Source organism: Bidens hawaiensis, unplaced genomic scaffold (assembly GCF_021521415.1).
Source record: "Bidens hawaiensis isolate Kalapana, Puna unplaced genomic scaffold, B.hawaiensis_p1.1 tig00018514_1, whole genome shotgun sequence".
NCBI classification, from domain to species: domain Eukaryota; kingdom Viridiplantae; phylum Streptophyta; class Magnoliopsida; order Asterales; family Asteraceae; genus Bidens; species Bidens hawaiensis.
Window position 1 is genome coordinate 355,888 of NW_027492803.1, and position 18,926 is coordinate 374,813.

Genomic DNA, 18,926 nt, shown 5'->3' on the forward strand with positions numbered 1-18,926 from the left:
TTTTGTTGGACCGGAGTTCACTAGAAAGCTTATAGATATATTGGCCCGAGTTTATTAGACTAGGACCGATTTTATCCAACTAGAACCGATTTTGACCAACCCTAAGCTGGGAGATTTGGAATGATTTTATTAGACTATGACCAATTTTGGTCGACTATCGCCTAGAGCCTCCCAATAGTGGATCTAGGAATTTTTTCAGTAGGTTCATTGCTTTTAAATGCTCCAATATCATAAGACCGGACATAAAATTTTTTGGGTCAGATTGACTATTCGGGTTATGTGAGGTTCATCACAAAATAAAAATACAGTACAATAATTTAAAAAAAAAAATCAGCATTGGAACTTAAAAAAAACATGTATACGGTGATCTATACTAGTTAAAAAATAAGGCGAGTAACGTTCATAATACCTAAAAAATCAAATTCAAGTTTCAACAAGTTAACATCACTAATTCAAGTTTCTAACAAGTTAAGATTACTAATTCAACAATTCAAATGTCAGCAAATCAGCATCATTAAAGCTATTCTCTAATTCAAACATGAATCAAAAGTAATTAATTTTTTAACGTATAACATTTTTGGAGAAATTAATAGAATGGGTAAACATTCACAGCTTTCCTTTCTGGCTGTACTCATTTTGGTTACTTAATGAAGGAGGGTATATTTGATTATTAATTTATTTCTATCAAATGTAACCCAGATGCAACATTATGGAAAGCTTTGCATTAAAAAAAAGTTTCAAAAGCTTTTGACAAGAAACAGCCTTGAACCCGGCCGTAACCTGTACTATGAAACCAAATCTCCTAAGCATTACTATTTTTGTATTTGGGTATGGGTTCACTACAAATTATACCATTGGGTTGAGGGTACACTTTTAATTTTATATATAGCCGTTCTTATAATTTTCCAAAATTCAGTGAGTTCCTGTAAATCCGGACCTATGCCCCTAGAGCCTCCTTCGATTAGCTAAAACCAAGTTCATCGGCGCCTAAGCCGATTTTCACACCACTGGATATATAAATGTAAAAAAAAATAAAATTGAAAGGACCTTTATAGTAAATTAAAAGTTATATTGAGGATATTAGGTGTCACAATTACTGGCAAATAAAATCTTTATTATTAGTTTCCATAAAGGCCTGATTTCATTATTTATTCCAATAATCACTCCTACATTAATTTCATATTGTCAAATTTGCTTTGATTTCTCAATATGCCGAACACCAAAAAGACGGTTACGTATATTGATAATGATTTATCAATTAACATTCATTTATATCTCAAAATATTCGTTGAAAATACAAAAACACTTCTATATATATTCCCATAAACCTTCCAGTTTCATAGTTGTATAGGCCACAATGAAGAACACAACTATTTGTGGTCTTGTGATATCTCTCCTTTTCTTTTCAACCTTTTTATGCCAAATTAGCCATGCTCACAACAAACAAATACAAGCTCTTGACAATCTTTATTGGGCAAAACGGTCGGGTGATTCCACCATTGACACTAGCCTTTTCAAGGCACCTCTAGATGTGAAGACAGGTTTTGCTGTACCTCAAGAAGGTCTCAAAGAGAAGGATAAAATTTCCAGCATGCCCGGTCAACCGCGTGTGAAGTTTGATCAGTACGGCGGGTATGTTACAGTGAGCGAATCCGGTGGCCGGGCTTTCTATTATTACTTTGTTGAAGCTGAGAAATCGAAAGAGTCTTTGCCTCTCCTTCTTTGGCTTAATGGAGGTAACATAACCCTAATACCTATAATTATTAATATATTATTATTAAACCATTGGAACTTTGTTTTAACTTAATTGCATGTTTGACTAGAATTCTTTGTATATAGACCAAGTGCGGATCCAATTACCCTTTAAGACGAGGATGGCCTAAGCCTGTAAAATTAACTCTTTTTTATCCAATCTATATGATTTGACGTATTAGCCTTCAAAGTTCAAATGGCTATTTGAAAGTAGGGACCTTGTTTGACATATTATCCTTTGAATGAGCCGTTTGAGGATGACGTGTGTATAACATGCAATGCATCATTATTTACGTTTATATTGTACTTGTTTTTTGTTTTACTAAATCTAATCATCTACCCTAAGTTATAAATGTGTGTGTTTGTGTATGTGGCATGATATATTACAAAGGACGTTTAATGTCCAAAACTTATGAAGTTCTAAACATTGGTTGTGAGATTATTTATTTGGTGGGTAATTATTTTACATGTTACATAATTTCTTGTGCATAACTAATTACTTTTATGCATAATTCATTTAGTGTATGCTTAAATTTAGGGATGTAACTGAACCGAACGAACACGAATAATACCTTGCTCATGTTCATTCGTTAAGAAAATAATTTGTTCATGAACACTTACCGAACGAGATTTTATGTTCGTATTCGTTTATTAAGGAAATGAATGTATTCACGAGCGGTCACGAACACAAACGAACATAAACAGAATCAGCAAAGCATAGAAATTGAGAGTGATATATTCATCAACGTGAATAATAAAAGCATGTAAATAAATCGAACAAGCATGAATAAGGGTATGTTAGTGTTCATGCATTTAACTTTAAACGAACACGAATGCTTAATCGAACGAATACTTAAGTTTTGTTCGCTTATTTAAAAAATGAACACTTGTGTTCATTTATGTTCGTTTAATGTACATAATTGAACAAAGATAAACGAACATAAATGAACAAATGTAAATGAACACAAACAAACATAAATGAATACAAATTAACAAATCCAAAACTTTTTAGTAGATAACTTACCCAAAAAAATATTTAATTATTTTCTATTAACACATAAACGAACATAAATAAATAAACATAAGCGAACATTCATGAACATAAATGAACGAACGGAACATGTGTTCATTTTCGTTCCTTTAATTAAACGAACACAATTTTTTTTGTTCGTTTTTGTTCGTTTATTAAATAAACGAATATAAATGAACATCCCGCCGAACAGTTCACCGAACGTTCGGTTTGTTTACAGGCCTATGCTTAATTATATATGCCACATAAGGACTTTGTACGATTTACCTATACATTTTCCTCATATTTATTTAGCTCTAAAAAATATTAAGCTTTGCAATAATTTTTTTAAACAACTATAGTTTTTTCTTATTTTTTATAAACACATTAGGTAAATGCGATACCCTACCATACCAAAAAGTTTCTATGTCTACCACAGAATGAACTAATTGTTTTATAGGGCCTGGCTGTTCTTCACTTTCTTATGGAGCCATGCAAGAGCTTGGACCATTCCGAGTCAACAGTGATGGCAAAACTCTTTACAGAAATAAATTCGCATGGAATCGTGGTATGATCACATTCAACATATCAAAGCTTTGTATTCTGTTTACATGCATGCATTATTATTAATTTTTGAACGTTGATCAGCGGCAAACGTTTTGTTTGTGGAGTCACCTGCTGGCGTAGGATTTTCATATTCCAACGTATCATCCTATTATGACAATTGTGGAGACAAATCAACCGCGGAAGACAACTATGTGTTCTTGATGAATTGGTTGGAAAGATTTCCGGAGTACAAAGAAAGAGATTTTTATATCTCAGGAGAAAGTTATGCAGGACATTATGTGCCTCAGCTTGCACACACCATTCTACACCACAACAAGATGGCTAATAAAACCCTAATCAATCTTAAAGGGATCCTTGTAAGTATCCCTTCCTTTTTTTTTTGGAGTCTAGGGGTTAAGTGAGCCGAATCAAGATTCGCTCGTTAAAAACTCAAATCAAGTTGAGCTTAAATGAGTTAATGCTTTTATTGAGGCTCACGAGCCTAAACAAGCTTTTTATTTATTTTCTTTTAATTATATTTATTTAGTAACTACTTTTATGTATTTTTTAAGTTAAAAAAATAATTAAATAATGATACGAAATATATAATAAATTAAATAATTAAATAGTTGTAAATATTAAATAAGTACTATATTTAAAATTAATTATTAGCATACAAATCTTAATAATTATATAAAATAAAAAATATATAAATTAAAGAATTAGTATTGAGCGATAGAGCTCTAAACAAGTCGAGCTCGGGCCCTTTTAACTTAAAACGAGCCGAGCTAACGAGTCAAGCTCAAGCCTTAATGAGCCCGGGCTTGGCTTGGCTCATTTACATTCCCTAGTCCATTTTTTTTTATTTTCAGTTAAGTTTTCTTGTATTAACTTGATATTATATGGCATGCATTTGATATACACAGATAGGGAACGCAGTGATCAATGATGAGACTGATAATATAGGGATGTACGATTATTTTCATACGCATGCTTTAATATCGGATGAAACAAGAGAACAGATTCGTAAACATTGCGACTTCTCTCCATACGCAACAGTATCAGCCGAGTGCAAGAAGGTGACGGATCACGTGGACCATGTTCTTAAAAACATTTATATTTACAACATCTATGCCCCCCAATGCTTGAACCCAGATCTCACTTCGAAGCCCAAACGAATGGTATATCGTTAGCCACGAATATATGTAATGCTATATACATATAACCAAGAGTGAAAAGCTAACACAATTTGTTTTTGTTTTGGTGCAAACAGTCACATGTTATCGACCCATGCAGTGATTTATACACATATGCTTATATGAATCGTGAAGATGTGCAGGAGGCAATTCATGCCAATGTCACAAAACTTGATCATGATTGGGAACCATGCAGGTAAATTTCAAGTTTATGTATTTTCAGCTACGCATTAAATATTTTGGAATATTAAGTGGTTCAATATTCAACTATGTATTTTGTTCGGCTGCTCTCGAGCCTGAGTTTGTTTGACTTATAAAAGGCTCGAGTTTGGCTCGTTTATTATTTATTAATTAATTTTTATAAATCTTTAGTTAATTATTTGCATTATCATAACTCTTATGTATATGTTAATTATGTTTTTTTATATACAACATGATGCATATTATCATCTCTGTTATGTATATTATTTTAGTTTGTTTTAACATAAGTATATCAAATATATTAAACAAAAATTATGTGAATAATAGGCTCGTTTAGGGCTTTCGAATTGTCTCGAGCTCGATAAGTAAAACTCGGGCTTGGGCTCATCTATTAAACAGACTTATCTTAGGCTCCAACTTGTTTAAGTTTGATTTGATTTGAGCTTTTAACGAGCTGATATCATAAGATCTTCCAATGTGATTCCTAATTAAACCACATACTATTCAAAAAAGTTCTCTGTCCATCTTATTAAATCAGTTGGTATTAACCTATAATAACAATAATATGCAGCGATGTCATCATGGATTGGATCGATAGTCCTTCGACTATAATTCCTCTCCTCAAGGAATTTATGGCGAATAACTTACGTGTCTGGATATTTAGGTAATTAATTTCATAGATTTTTGAACTTGGATATATGGATCATAATGGAGATGAATAATTACATACGCATGTGAATTGTGGTTTCTTGTTCGGCAGTGGTGATATCGATGGACGAGTGCCTGTCACGTCGACTCAATACTCCATTAATTTGATGAAGCTGCCTGTAAAGACTGAATGGCATCAGTGGGTACATCATGGGGAGGTATATAACTGTATCTTATTTTATTACTTTACTATAAACTGAATTTAATTAACTTAATGCATGAAAACTTAACTAGGTGGGTGGATTTGCACAAGTGTATAAAGGAGATTTAACATTCGCAACAGTTCGCGGAGCGGGTCACCAGGTGCCAAGCTTTAAACCGAAGAATTCACTTGCACTTATTAGACATTTCTTGACTGGGAAACCTCTCTAGGCGCTTGATTGGGTTCATTGAAGATTTTATTGTTTTTTTATTTCCTAAATATCGCCATAAGGGTTGATGTTGGTCTTGGTTAGGTTTGTTCATCGTTTTAATTGATTGTTGATTTTGTGAACTAATAGACATTGTTTATAAGCTAAAGCTACGTGTTAACTGATATGCTTATATGAATTCATATGTTAACACTTAACATCACATGTCTCGTGATTATTAAATACCCAATGGAGGTCATCACGGTCCAACTAAACAAATCTCAAATTAATTGCCTCAAAGTGGTCGAATGAAGTTTTGTAGAAGCATTCCTTGAATATTGTTTCATTAGTCAATGAAGGTTCGAAGAAACCTAAAGTGACGTTGAATATTGTTTCCCTAGACATAGAAAGAAGCGAGGCTCTAAAAGTGCGAACCACCTTAAGCCCTTAACTCACGCACATGATGTAGCGATGAGCGTGGTGTGACCGTTTTATTGGACCACTTGACACCAGTGTGACGTTTTATTGGCACACTTGACACTTGCACACATTTCAATGAGAGTTGCCTTTGCATTTTTGAAGATGCGTCGAGATTGGCTCAACTGGGCAGCTCAGTCTACTCGAGTTAGTTATCGGTGACGGCTTGTAGGCTCAATTGTGATTGGTGTGTGTTCCCATGATGGTGAGCTATCTATCAACTGGTTGCGACCAGTCTGCTGGTTTCCATTGTTGGTGGGTTACCTTTACCCAAGTTAGCAGTTGCGAGTGCTGGTGGTTCCCATTGCTAGCAGATTACCACTGTTCGAGGCAATGGATGCTATCATTGTCGCCTACCATTGTAATCTCGTCTTAGCAGTTTGTGATAGTTGCTATTTGTGGTTCCTATTTTAATCATATTTCATATTTGAAGTCTCAACTTCTATCCAAATCAATTACATTAATAGTGATTCTAACTGATGATTAAGGTTTATGACATAAAAACTCACTCTATTAGTAGTCACATTCTCACATCCATGGTTGGGAGGGCTGTTTGGTAGCCTCTCTAAATGATTAATAGGTGGCCTTTAAGAAGTAACCTCTTAACCATCAGACTTAACGCTATCTCTTAACCATTAAGAGGTTATAAACCATTAAGGGGTAGCCTCTTAATGACCAACTAGGATATAACCCGTGTGATACACGGATGGTTAAAAAACAACAAAAAAGTTAAATTTAGTAATGCACATGATAACATACGTTATAGATTCATAAGATATTAATAATGATAAAAACAAAATTTTACAATTCATAAATCTCTAAAAGTCTCTTTGAATACACTATTGGATGTTAACTTAATTGTTTAATGATTTTCTAGTATTAATTATAATTGAATTAACAATATATCATTTATAAGCCAAGAAATTCAACACAATAACTACTTAAGTGAAGTTGGTAAGAATCTTTAGTTTGAAACATGAGGTCTTGGGTTTGAGACTTGTATCACACAATAATTTATTTTTTAAAATTTTACAAAATGTTATCTTCATATGAAGATGGTTGTATTTGATGAGAAACCGGGTCATGGGTTATAACATAACTAAACGGGTTCATGCTCCATATTGTGTTTGCAACTTGTATCACACAATAATTTATTTTTCAAACTTTTACAAAATGTTATCTTCATATGAATATGGTTGTATTTGATGAGAAACCGGGTCATGGGTTATAACATAACTAAACGGGTTCATGCTCCATATTGTTTTTGCAAGAAGAGATGATAAAATAGGAAACTGCTCACATGGCATCTATGTGGCATCCTATGTAGAAGCCCTAGAATGATGCTGATCATGATTTGCATTTTTGATTGAGATAAAGAAAATCCCTCCTTAAGTCCGTCAAGCTTGTAGGAGTAGGAGTAGGAGTAGTGAATAAATATAGAGAGTGTTGCTTGGTTGTTAACCAAGGGGAAAAAAAAAAAGAAAACCATTACTCACCAGTTTCGAATCAAATAAGTATCAACAACAGCCCCTTCTTTGCTTTTCTTATCTCATTCTGGAAGTACCGCGTCAAGATAGGCACCTTATCTATGCAATAATGATCACGCTCTTCAAGATAGATTCGTGAACGGTCAATCTACGGCATGGAAGTTTCATGTGGAAAAATCATGTTGCTTTAATATATAGTTAGATTAGATAAGAGGCTACCAAACAGAAAGGCGATATTTTGATAATCATTTGAGATGCTTTTAAAATCTAAACTACTTGTCAAAACTTTATGGTTACCGTTCTGGACTTTGCCAAAGATGGGTATTTTCATTTGTAACATTGATTTTGACTTTGATTGATTTAAAAGCCTAATGTTTAAAATAATCAAAGTAAAACCAGAGCTCTACAAAATCAAAGTGAAAATTATCATGATTTCATGAATTAAAATATTCTCAAGCTAACATACCAAAAACTTGAATGTTGCAATCCGAAGTATTTTCACAGTTTTTTGTGTGCATCATGACACAGAAGATTTCTTGAAGAGATCACAACTTTAGTTTGAAAAGACTTTAAGGGTATGTTTAGTTGGAGGTAATGGAATGAAGGATGAATGGAATGAAATGGACAAGGGAATGAAATGATGAATGGAATGAAATGGACAAGGGAATGAAATGGATCATTACCATTCATTTTCTTTGTTTGGTTAACCTATAGGAATGAAATCATTTATTAATTTTTGTTGTTTGGTATCTAAAAAAATTGTAGAAACGAAATAGAAATAATAAAAACACTTCTATCTCAAAAAAGTGAATACTTTTTAAACCAAAAAAAAAAAGAAGCCAACAATGGCGACGGTGGTAGCTCCGGCGACGAAAATGGTGGTGGCGGTGGCGATGGTGGTGGCAACGGTGGTGGTGTCGGCGGAGTTGGTGGTGGTGCCGATAGTAGTGGTGGTGGTGGTTATTAGGTGATGGTGTTGTTGAGAAAGTAGGGTGAAGAAGGAATGTAATGAAAAAAAAGAAGGGGGGTGAGAAGGAATGGATTTGATGGAATAGAATTCCATGTGTAATGGATGATTCCATTCCATTGAGCAACCAAACACAATTTTTTTTATTCCTACGTAATGAATCATTCCATTCCTATTGTCATTCATGCGTACCAAATGCTACCTAATTGTTAGGTTGTAGAGAGCACCACACGCAAAATTAATTAAGTAATTCATATATATCAAACATTAGCAAGTCTACATTGGAGTGTAACAAAGTTCTTGTCTCGTCAACAACCCAACAAAAGTTGTTATTCACTATACACGGGCAATGCATCTTTTAAATCTATAGTTTGAACAAAATGCAAAGCAATCAACTCTTTGAGTGATATGCATAGGAGATCAACTTGTGCTTGATGAGCATTTTCGGTATCGGTGTCCGGTACCGATTAATACCGGTATTGTCCCGGTATCGGTACCGAATTGTACCGATTTGGTACCGAATCGGTACCAAGTTTTTAGTTTTCGGTATCAATACCTGTACGGTACCGGTATTTCCTGAATTTTACACAAAATATCGGTACCGTACCAATGGTTCGATACTGGTACCAAATATTTTGAATTTTTGGTATCAGTATCGGTACCGTCCCGAGCTCATCCTTACCTTAGACACCATATTGAATTATAAGAGCGGAGGATATCCTCCTCGAACTTTTCAAATGCCACATCAGCCAAACCACCCAAATGAGATGAAATTGATGAGGAGGTTGAGGGATAGTCCCCAAATCTTGAAGTTATCCATGCATCCCAAAGAAGAGGGAGCCGTTTTTCCATTCACCCCAGAGCTCCCCGAATGCTCCTCCAACTCCACACCATGCACCCTAATTAAGAAGTGATTACTTCCTGATATCACAACATAAAACTTCGATCACCTTCTTATCTTACAAAGATGGAACTCAAGGCTGAATTTATGATCTAATCTATTACAACCAACCTATAAGTCATTATGAAAAAAGTATCAATTACAACTTTCATAAACAAAATTTTTACGTTAATTTCTTTTATAATTTTCCAAATTCTCCAAATGCACGAGAAACACCTTCTAAACTGCCCACATGAGTTGAAAATCAATGAGGAGATTGAGGGATAATCTCCGAATCTTGAGATTGCTAACATGCCCCAAAGGAAAGGGAGCAGTTTCCCCTTCATCCCCGAGCTCTCTGAATGCTCCTCGAGCTCCATATTGCACCCTAAATAAGACGTAAATACTTGTTGATCTTGCAACATAAGACTTCACCTTATTTCTTAACAAAAAAAAAAAAAAAAATTTAAACTCAAGATTGAAACATCGTATCTTCAATGTTCTTGTATAATATCCATTACAACCAGCTTAAATAACTTTATGATAAAAATTTCAATTACAACCTTCATAAACTAAAACTTCTACATTAATAACTTATTATTATTATTAATAATAATATTTGTTTTTCCCAAAGGTTTCCAAATCCCCATTTAGAAACATAACATAATAAAGTGATAAAACTTAAGTTACATAACATAAGTACACACAACAAATAAACATAGTCTTTGGCTTCAAGACCATACATGCATACTTTGAACATCCATCAACCAACACGAACTGAAGTAACAGAACACAACACAAAAGAAGAGAGAGAACAACACAACACACCATCTCTTTCTCCTTCTCTCTCATCACCAACACCAACACCAACACCAACACCAACACCAACACCAACACCAACACCAAATTCTTCTTGATCTTCAGATCACAACCCATAACCCCAGATCTCTCAAAACAAATCCATGGACTCATCATCATCCGCGTGCATTAAAGAGGTTAACAGATCCGCATCTGTTGCCTTCGCTCCCGATGCACCCTTCATCGCCGCCGGCACCATGGCCGGAGCCGTCGACATGTCCTTCAGCTCCTCCGCCAATCTTGAAATCTTCAGACTTGATTTCCAATCCGACCTTCGCAACCTCCCCTTAGCTGGGGCTGTACCCAGCTCCGAACCCTTTAATCGCCTGTCCTGGGGCAAATCCCCCGTCCCCGGTTCCGAGGATTTCGCTCTCGGCCTCCTTGCCGGTGGCCTGGTCGATGGGAATATCGGTATCTGGAACCCCAAGATACTTATCAGGTAATTGAATTGATCGAATTGTCGATTCGGGACGTGTGAGTGTGAATTCGATATTGATTAGGATGCATAATTGTGGTGTGATTGGCAATGTAGAGTGTGATCAATAATAATAATTTAGGATGATATAGCTTGATCAGAAGTATTTGGTACTACTAATTGGATCTCTTAATACAAGATTGATCTTTTCAGTGGGATTTCTCGGACTTGTTCGGTTCATATTAGATCTGATTTTGTTACAAGTTTTAGAATGTGGTTTGATAGTGTTTTGTTAGCTAGTATTGGTAATTTAGCTGCCTTACAATCAATGGCCTTGTTGCCGGTGGGTTGGTGGATAGGAATATTGGTATTTGGAACCCCAAGATAGTAATTTGTTCGAATTATTGGGTTGTAATTTGATTTATCGGGTTGTGAATTGTGATAGGATGTTTAATTGTGGTGTGATTGGCAATGCAGTGTTGATTAGATATAATTTAGGATAATAATAATACTTGATCGGAAGATTGATCTTTCGGATACGATTTTTTGTAGTTGTTCGGGTACCGACGGAGGGATTTTAGTTTCAGATTAGATCTGGTTTTGTTAAGAGTGGCAGTGGGAGGTTTGATAGTGATTTGTTTACTAGTAGTGGTATTTAGCTGCCTTACAATCAATGTGGTGTTTCTTTTAAGTTTTGTAGGGATGAGTTTATGACCAATATATGTATATTGGGTTGCGAATGATATTAGCATTGATCTAGTTTTAACTGCGAAAGAGTAAAAATACAAAAATGAAAATGTTGCTTGTATGAGAAAGTAAGAGACACCTTTTGTTCTTAAAAATTGTTCTTGCATCCTTATCCCGTTTTCAATTTGAGACAGTCTGCTTGAATAGCATTTTATAGTGTATTTTTTTAGTGGGAAGATACTGCAATTTTAAGAGACGTGATTTTTTTGCCTGATGATACAATCATTTCAGTTACATTATAGGAAATGAGAATATAAAAAAAATAATCTTGTTCAATATATAGCCTATATTCTAGTTGTTAATGTGAAATAGTTCTATTTCACTCGATTTGAGATTTGCTTTGCTTGTGCTTTGTACTGCTTTGCTTCTTTTTAATTTTTTATGACACAAACAGTAATTGCTCCAGTATTGTTTTTATCATCTTGAACTTGAAAGTCTCATTGCTATTATGTTAACTGACTACAGTTCTGAAGATAATGAAGGCACTCTTATTCAACAACTATCAAGGCACAAAGGGCCTGTAAGTTTTAATTTTAAATTTCTATAATGTTATACTATTGCCCTTCTAATCCTCTTGGCATATAAAATAAGCCGTCATGGGTGTGCACTGAATTTTATTTCTTACTTTTTCTTTTTTGATTTTCTTTTCTTCTTATAGGTTCGTGGTCTAGAGTTTAGTAGTTTGTCACCAAACCATCTTGCTTCTGGTGCTGAAGAAGGAGAAATCTGTATATGGGATATTGCAAAACCAACGGAACCGACACATTTTCCTCCTCTCAAGGTAAGTATACTAATATTCTAAATTTTTAACATCATCAATCTACATTATAAATTAAAATAATACAAACTTCAAAAGCCGAGTGTATCTTTGACATCTAATAAACCTCCACTTGCAGGGAAGTGCATCAGCTAAACAGGGTGAGATCTCATTCTTATCGTGGAACATGAAAGTTCAGCCTATATTGGCATCCACTTCTATTAATGGGACAACTGGTATGTACATAAACAACAATATGTATTAATCTAATATGTGTTTGGAGATATGTATGTGATGTTATGTTATTTTTGTTTCAGTTGTTTGGGACCTTAGGAAGCAAAAACCGATTATAAGGTAAACAACTTGGATGCCAAAACCAATTATAATGCATGTGTTAGGTGTCTGAACCATTAAGGTTTAACATATGAACTTCCAATATACAGTTTTTCAGATTCAGTTAGAAGACGATGCTCGGTTTTACAGTGGCATCCTGATTTTGCCACTCAGCTGATTGTTGCTTCAGATGATGATAATTCACCATCTTTGAGGGTAATGAGTTAGGCTTTTATTTTATAAAATTATCTTTCAAGTGATTCTTCAAGGTAGTATTTTATTCTTGTAATATAACCTTTGTTTTGGTATGCAGATTTGGGATATGCGTAACACAATGTCACCACTGCGAGAGTTATCAGGTCACAGTAAAGGTATGCTGTTTCTCAATTAACTGTGATTGTTTTTAGCATACTTAGTTACTTTTCGCTAAATGATTATAAAACTTATTTTCTTTGCTCAACATTTTTTTTAATCTTTTACAACTATTCTTCTAAACGTTATGATGTAACAGGTGTGGTTGCCATGTCATGGTGTCCCAGTGACAGCACCTATTTGCTTACATGCGCCAAAGATAACCGTACTATTTGTTGGGACACTAATACCACTGAGGTCTGTAAATCTTTTTGTTGGTTTAAATCTTTAATGGCTTTATTTTGTAATTAGCTTATTGTATTTTTTGGTTCTTTTAACGCCTAACCTACTTTAACGGCTTGATGTAGATCATCTCTGAACTTCCAGCTGGCACCAACTGGAATTTCGATGTTCACTGGTACCCAAAGATACCAGGGATCATATCGGCATCTTCTTTTGATGGGAAAATTGGCATTTATAATATCGAGGTACTTCCATTGATAATTCAAACACATGTATCTGCTTCTGACAATGTTGAAAACTTGAAATCATGAGTTTTATCTAGTAATTGTTTTAAAAGTTACATTTTCTTTTGTTTTTTTATAGGCTTGTGCTCGATATGGTGCGGGTGAGAATTTCTATGGTTCAGGTAATGTGGCTGTATATAATGCAATAATATTCATACAATTTATGTATTTATACAACTCCTTTTCGTAATAAAAATCAACGATAGCCATTTAAGTAACTCTAAGCCATTACTTATGAACGGCTCATGTTTAAGCAGCGCCATTAAAAGCTCCAAAATGGTATCAACGTAAAGCTGGTGTTTCTTTTGGATTTGGCGGAAAGCTTGTTTCTTTTCACTCAACTGGCTCTTCTGGACCGTCTGAGGTATTCATATTTCTCCACTTAATTATCTTAGATAACTGTCTTCTAGTTATGTAACTTTCTTGGTCTTCAGGTTAATGTGCATGACTTGGTTACTGAGCACAATTTAGTGACTACTTCATCTGAATTTGAAGCTGCAATGCGAAGTGGAGATAGATCTACTTTAAGGCTTCTTTGTGACAAAAAAACTCAAGAGTCTGAGTAAGTTTTCATAAATCTTAACCCATTTATTTAAATGGATTGTTTAGGTTGCACTTCTTTATTTCTCTAATCTCATACGTATTAGGCTTGTAAAAGAACCGGACATTTAGTGAACTGTCTGGCGGGAAGTTTGTTTTTTTAGTTAAATGAATGAACATGAACACATGCCTTGTTAGCTCATTTATGTTTGTGAACGTTCGTTTGTTTACATTCATTTATGTTCGTTAGTTTACGTTTGTCTAAGTTCATCAATATATTCTTTATATATTTGTAGGCAAATTACAATTTTGTCTAGTTTTAATAACTTTTTATGTCCAACACATTTTTGTTCATATAATCTTTGTTTACGTTTGTTAATATATTCATTGTGAATCATATTTACTTTTAATTGTTATGTTCATTCATCTGTGTTCGTGGACTATTCGTATATACTTTTAACGCATGGACACATTCATTCTTTTAACGAAAGAACGCAGTCAAGAAAACATCGTTCGTTTAGTTGTTTGTCTTCAATCGTTTAATTTCGATTGTTCATTTGTTTAAACCCTTTAATGCATTTTGTTTCGTGAGCAGATCTGAGGAGGAAAAAGAAACATGGGGATTCTTGAAGGTGATGTTTGAAGATGACGGAACAGCAAGAACTAAGCTTTTGAACCATCTTGGTTTCACTTTACCTGAAGTACACGACGAAGTACAAGAGTTATCTCAAGAATTAAATTCCCTAAATTTTGAAGAACAAGAAACAAGCAAAGAACCATTTGCAGCTGGCAACCAAACGCCAGTCGATAACGGGGAAGACTTCTTTAACAATCTTCCAAGTCCTAAATGCGATACGCCTGTCTCGATTCCTGGAAAGAACACTGAAGAATATGTCCCTAATTTTGAAGAAGCATCAAAGGAAGGTGATTTACATGTGGGGTCCGCTGACCCTTCGTTTAATGATGCTGTACAACGGGCTTTGGTTGTTGGAGATTATAAGGGAGCTGTTGCACTGTGCATAGCCGCTGATAAGATGGCTGACGCTTTAGTTATTGCACAGGTTGGTGGTGCTTTGTTGTGGGAGACCACACGGGATCAATACCTGAAGAAGAACCGTTCTCCTTACTTAAAGGTTATTTCTCCTTTTTATTTTTATATCTCTGCCGTTAATGCTATGATAAATTACATGAAGTGCCATCTGTTACCCATGTGGTATTTCTTAAGAAAAATGATTAAAGTAGGACAAGTGAAAAAAAATATATTTCTATTTTATGTAATTTGTTCTTAATTATTCATACAAGTGGGCGAAACCCGCGTGCTGCGTTGGGGGTGTTAAAATTTGTATGTATTGGTTTTGACGACTTGCACGTTGGTATTCATCCTGTGAACAAAGTTCATAGCGAAATGCTGATAAAAATAAGCACATTAAAACGAGAACTCCGGAATTCTATAAAAGAATCATATTATAAAGGTTATAAGAGGAAAATAATAAAAAAAAACTAGGAAAAGATGAAACCTTGAAGCAGCTTTGATGGTTTGTACGGTCGTGCTTCGATGACTTGCACATTATCACGAAAACTTTTGAATGAAATTTACATTGAATCGTAGAATCAAATTAAATTTACACCAAAACGCAGGCAAAATTAAGCACGTCGCAATGGTACATTCGGAATTTTATAAAACATTGTATTTTAAAGGCTATAATAGAAAAATGAAAAAAAAGTGAGTGTTCCATGTGTCGTAACCTGGTAGGGCAAGAAAAAAAAAGAAAAAAAGGGAATCGGGTGTAAATGGTAAGTGTAGTAAAGCTTAGGGGGCTATATTGTAACTTGAATTAAAAAATATCAAATTTACTATTCATAACAGGCTGCTAATTGCATATATTGGTAACAGTAAAGTAATACTAAGTATCTGTATATTTTTCTTGAACACAGGTTGTTGCCGCAATGGTGAATAATGACCTAGTTAGTCTGGTTAATACCAGGCCTCTGAAATCCTGGAAGGAAACGCTTGCTCTTCTGTGCACTGTAAGTTTCGTGGAGTTATTATTATAAATGAACATTTTAATTACTCTGCTATATTATAATTACTGTTGATTCATTACAGTTTGCGCAAAGGGAGGAATGGATACTTTGTGACACCCTTGCATCTAGGCTTGTAGCTGCTGGTAACACACTAGCCGCAACTCTTTGTTACATATGTGCCGGCAACATTGATAAAACCGTTGAAATTTGGTCAAAGAATGTTACTGGTGACCACAAGGGTGAATCCTATGTTGAACAACTTCAGGTTATCAAAGTTTTTGTTTTTATTTATTCATTTGAGAAGTAATAACAGAAGGCTAATTATGTCCTTTTGATATTAGGATTTAATGGAGAAGACTGTGGTTCTTGCTTTAGCAACCGGACAGAAGAGATTCAGTGCTTCTTTATGCAAACTTGTTGAAAAATATGCTGAAATATTAGCAAGTCAAGGCCTGCTGACAACGGCTATGGAGTATTTGAAACTAATGGGCACTGAAGATTTGTCGCCTGAACTTGTTATTTTGAGAGATCGTATTGCGCTCTCGTCTGAACCAGGTACGTGTTCGTTTGCCTAACTTTAACTGAACAAACGAACAGACATGAACATTTAAGTGAAGGGATTTTCGTGTTCATGTTCTTTTGTTAAGAAAATGAACGTGTTCGTTTATGTTTTGTTGTTAACGTTATAAAAAACGGTTCATAAATATAAATGAACGAGCTTAAATGATGAACGCAAACCGACACCAATTAAAAGTAAAAGTCAATATCCAAATTAAACTTGAAAGTACCATTATTATTACATTTAAATGATTGTTCCTAAAATTTGGCTCAACGTTTTAAAATATGAAAGTCTGTTTGATATGAAATTATTAACAGCAACAAATAATTTGCATGAACATTTAAACAAACATAAGTGATCTAAACGGACGTAAATGAATGGACATAAATGAACGAATATATATGAACATAAATGATATAAACGGACATAAATGAACGTTCAGTTCATTTAAAATATTCTTCATGTTTCTTTAAATACTTTATATGCTTGTTTATTGACTTTATTCAGAGAAAGAGACAACACAGTCTAGAGATTTTGTTCACACTCAACCACAAATGGGAGCTGTGTATGGTTCAAATCAGCAAACAAACACTATTGTGGAACCTTCTAGAAACTATTATCAGGTAATTTCGTTTTAAATATTATACAATTACAAAACAGTATATTTACTATTTAGTACAAAAAACCATTCAGGATGGAAACTCTTATCAACAACCACCCGAACCGTTATACAATCCTCAATATCAACAGCCACAACAACCTTCTCTGTTTGTTCCAACTCCTGCAGCTCACATGCCACCTGTACGTTAATAAATAAACATATATTTTTATATATATGGCTATATGCATTATTTGTGATATACTGATATTATTTATGAGTTATGCGTTTTAGGTGGGATTTAATCCACCACCAGTTACAACTCAGCCTGCACCGAAAGTCTTTGTTCCTACAACACCTCCGGTTATGAGAAATGCTGACCAATACCAGCAGCCACCGACTCTGGGTTCACAGTTATACCCTGTATGTATATACTATATATAACTTTCTTTGCCTTCTTGATTGTTTTTTACTAGATTGTATAATATCTGCTAATCCTTTAGTCTCAGGGGAATGCTAACCCTATTTACCAACCTGGCCCACCGGGCCCTGTTACACTTGGGCCTGTTCCGTCTCCGATGGTCGCAACCACCGGCCCGAAGATACCACACGGTGTGACACCACCGGTCAGAGGGTTTATGCCTGTTAATAATAATAATACAGGGTTACAAAGAACTTCCTCAGCTCAAATGCAACCGTCTACTCCACCGCCTGCCGCCCCTCCTGCCGCACCTCCAACTGTGCAGACTGCTGATGTGTCAAATGTTCCAGGTAATATTCTATTATTATTAACCAATAACTTTTCATGTTTTTGTATGTTGGTAATGAACGCTGACCGTTATGTTTTCAGCCCAGCAAAGGCTGGTTATTGGAACTTTGACAAGACTTTTTCAAGAGACATCAGAAGCCTTGGGAGGGTCAAATGCTGCGCCGGCTAAGCGGCGGGAAATTGATGACAACTCCAAGAAACTTGGTGCCTTGTTTGCCAAGTTAAATAGTGGTGACATATCAAAGAATGCCGCTGAAAAGCTTGGGCAGCTTTGTCAGTCGTTGGATCGTGGTGATTTTACTACTGCTCTCAAAATCCAGGTATCATATATTTGTGTAAAATAAACATTCAATTATTCAGATTATAATTATAACATTGTAATTTTTGTTTTTCGTAAAAGGTGGATCTTACGACAAGTGACTGGGACGAGTGCAGCTTCTGGTTAGCGACTCTGAAACGAATGATCAAGATTAGGCAGAATGCGAGATAAACGTTCTTTCATCATACTCATGGTTGAATATGGTTTGAATCTGTTGCCTTCTTGTACACAAGGATGTGAGCGTATAACTTTCTAGCAGATTTTACTTGTTTTCGTTTCAACCTTTCATTAATTATTTCTTGTTTTATTTGATTTTTATAAAGCAGTCAGGTATCTCGAGGATGTTGAATGATTTATGGTGTTTTGTTTTTCTTATTGTTACAAGTTTTGAGAGTTTAGTTTTTGTTTATATCGAGTTTAGTATGGAATTTGCCATCGATTGGGAGAAATCAAGTCAACGTCACAACTTATTCGTTTGCAAAGATTACGTGCTCGTATAACTTCCATGTTTGGCATGCCAAACAAGAAACATATTCACATTCTTGTTTAGCCTGT

General features: G+C 34.8%; 2 protein-coding genes across 2 annotated transcripts; both read left to right on the forward strand.

Moving 5' to 3' along the window:
• The first annotated feature begins 1,357 nt into the window (after nt 1-1,357).
• On the forward strand, nt 1,358-5,784 carry LOC143556309 (serine carboxypeptidase-like 40). The gene is made up of 8 exons (XM_077045661.1): nt 1,358-1,736; nt 3,222-3,329; nt 3,410-3,684; nt 4,234-4,488; nt 4,581-4,699; nt 5,276-5,368; nt 5,465-5,570; nt 5,647-5,784. The coding sequence occupies exons 1-8, from the start codon at nt 1,358-1,360 to the stop codon at nt 5,782-5,784; spliced, it is 1,473 nt and encodes a 490-aa protein (XP_076901776.1).
• Nucleotides 5,785-10,535: 4,751 nt separating this feature from the next.
• On the forward strand, nt 10,536-18,599 carry LOC143556331 (protein transport protein SEC31 homolog B-like). The gene is made up of 22 exons (XM_077045672.1): nt 10,536-10,870; nt 12,059-12,113; nt 12,252-12,374; nt 12,490-12,586; nt 12,668-12,704; nt 12,794-12,899; nt 12,997-13,054; nt 13,195-13,292; nt 13,403-13,522; nt 13,641-13,683; nt 13,819-13,925; nt 13,996-14,123; nt 14,697-15,234; nt 16,037-16,143; nt 16,220-16,391; nt 16,468-16,681; nt 17,193-17,308; nt 17,379-17,486; nt 17,578-17,706; nt 17,787-18,054; nt 18,134-18,372; nt 18,453-18,599. The coding sequence occupies exons 1-22, from the start codon at nt 10,536-10,538 to the stop codon at nt 18,540-18,542; spliced, it is 3,288 nt and encodes a 1,095-aa protein (XP_076901787.1). The 3' UTR covers nt 18,543-18,599.
• Nucleotides 18,600-18,926: the final 327 nt, after the last annotated feature.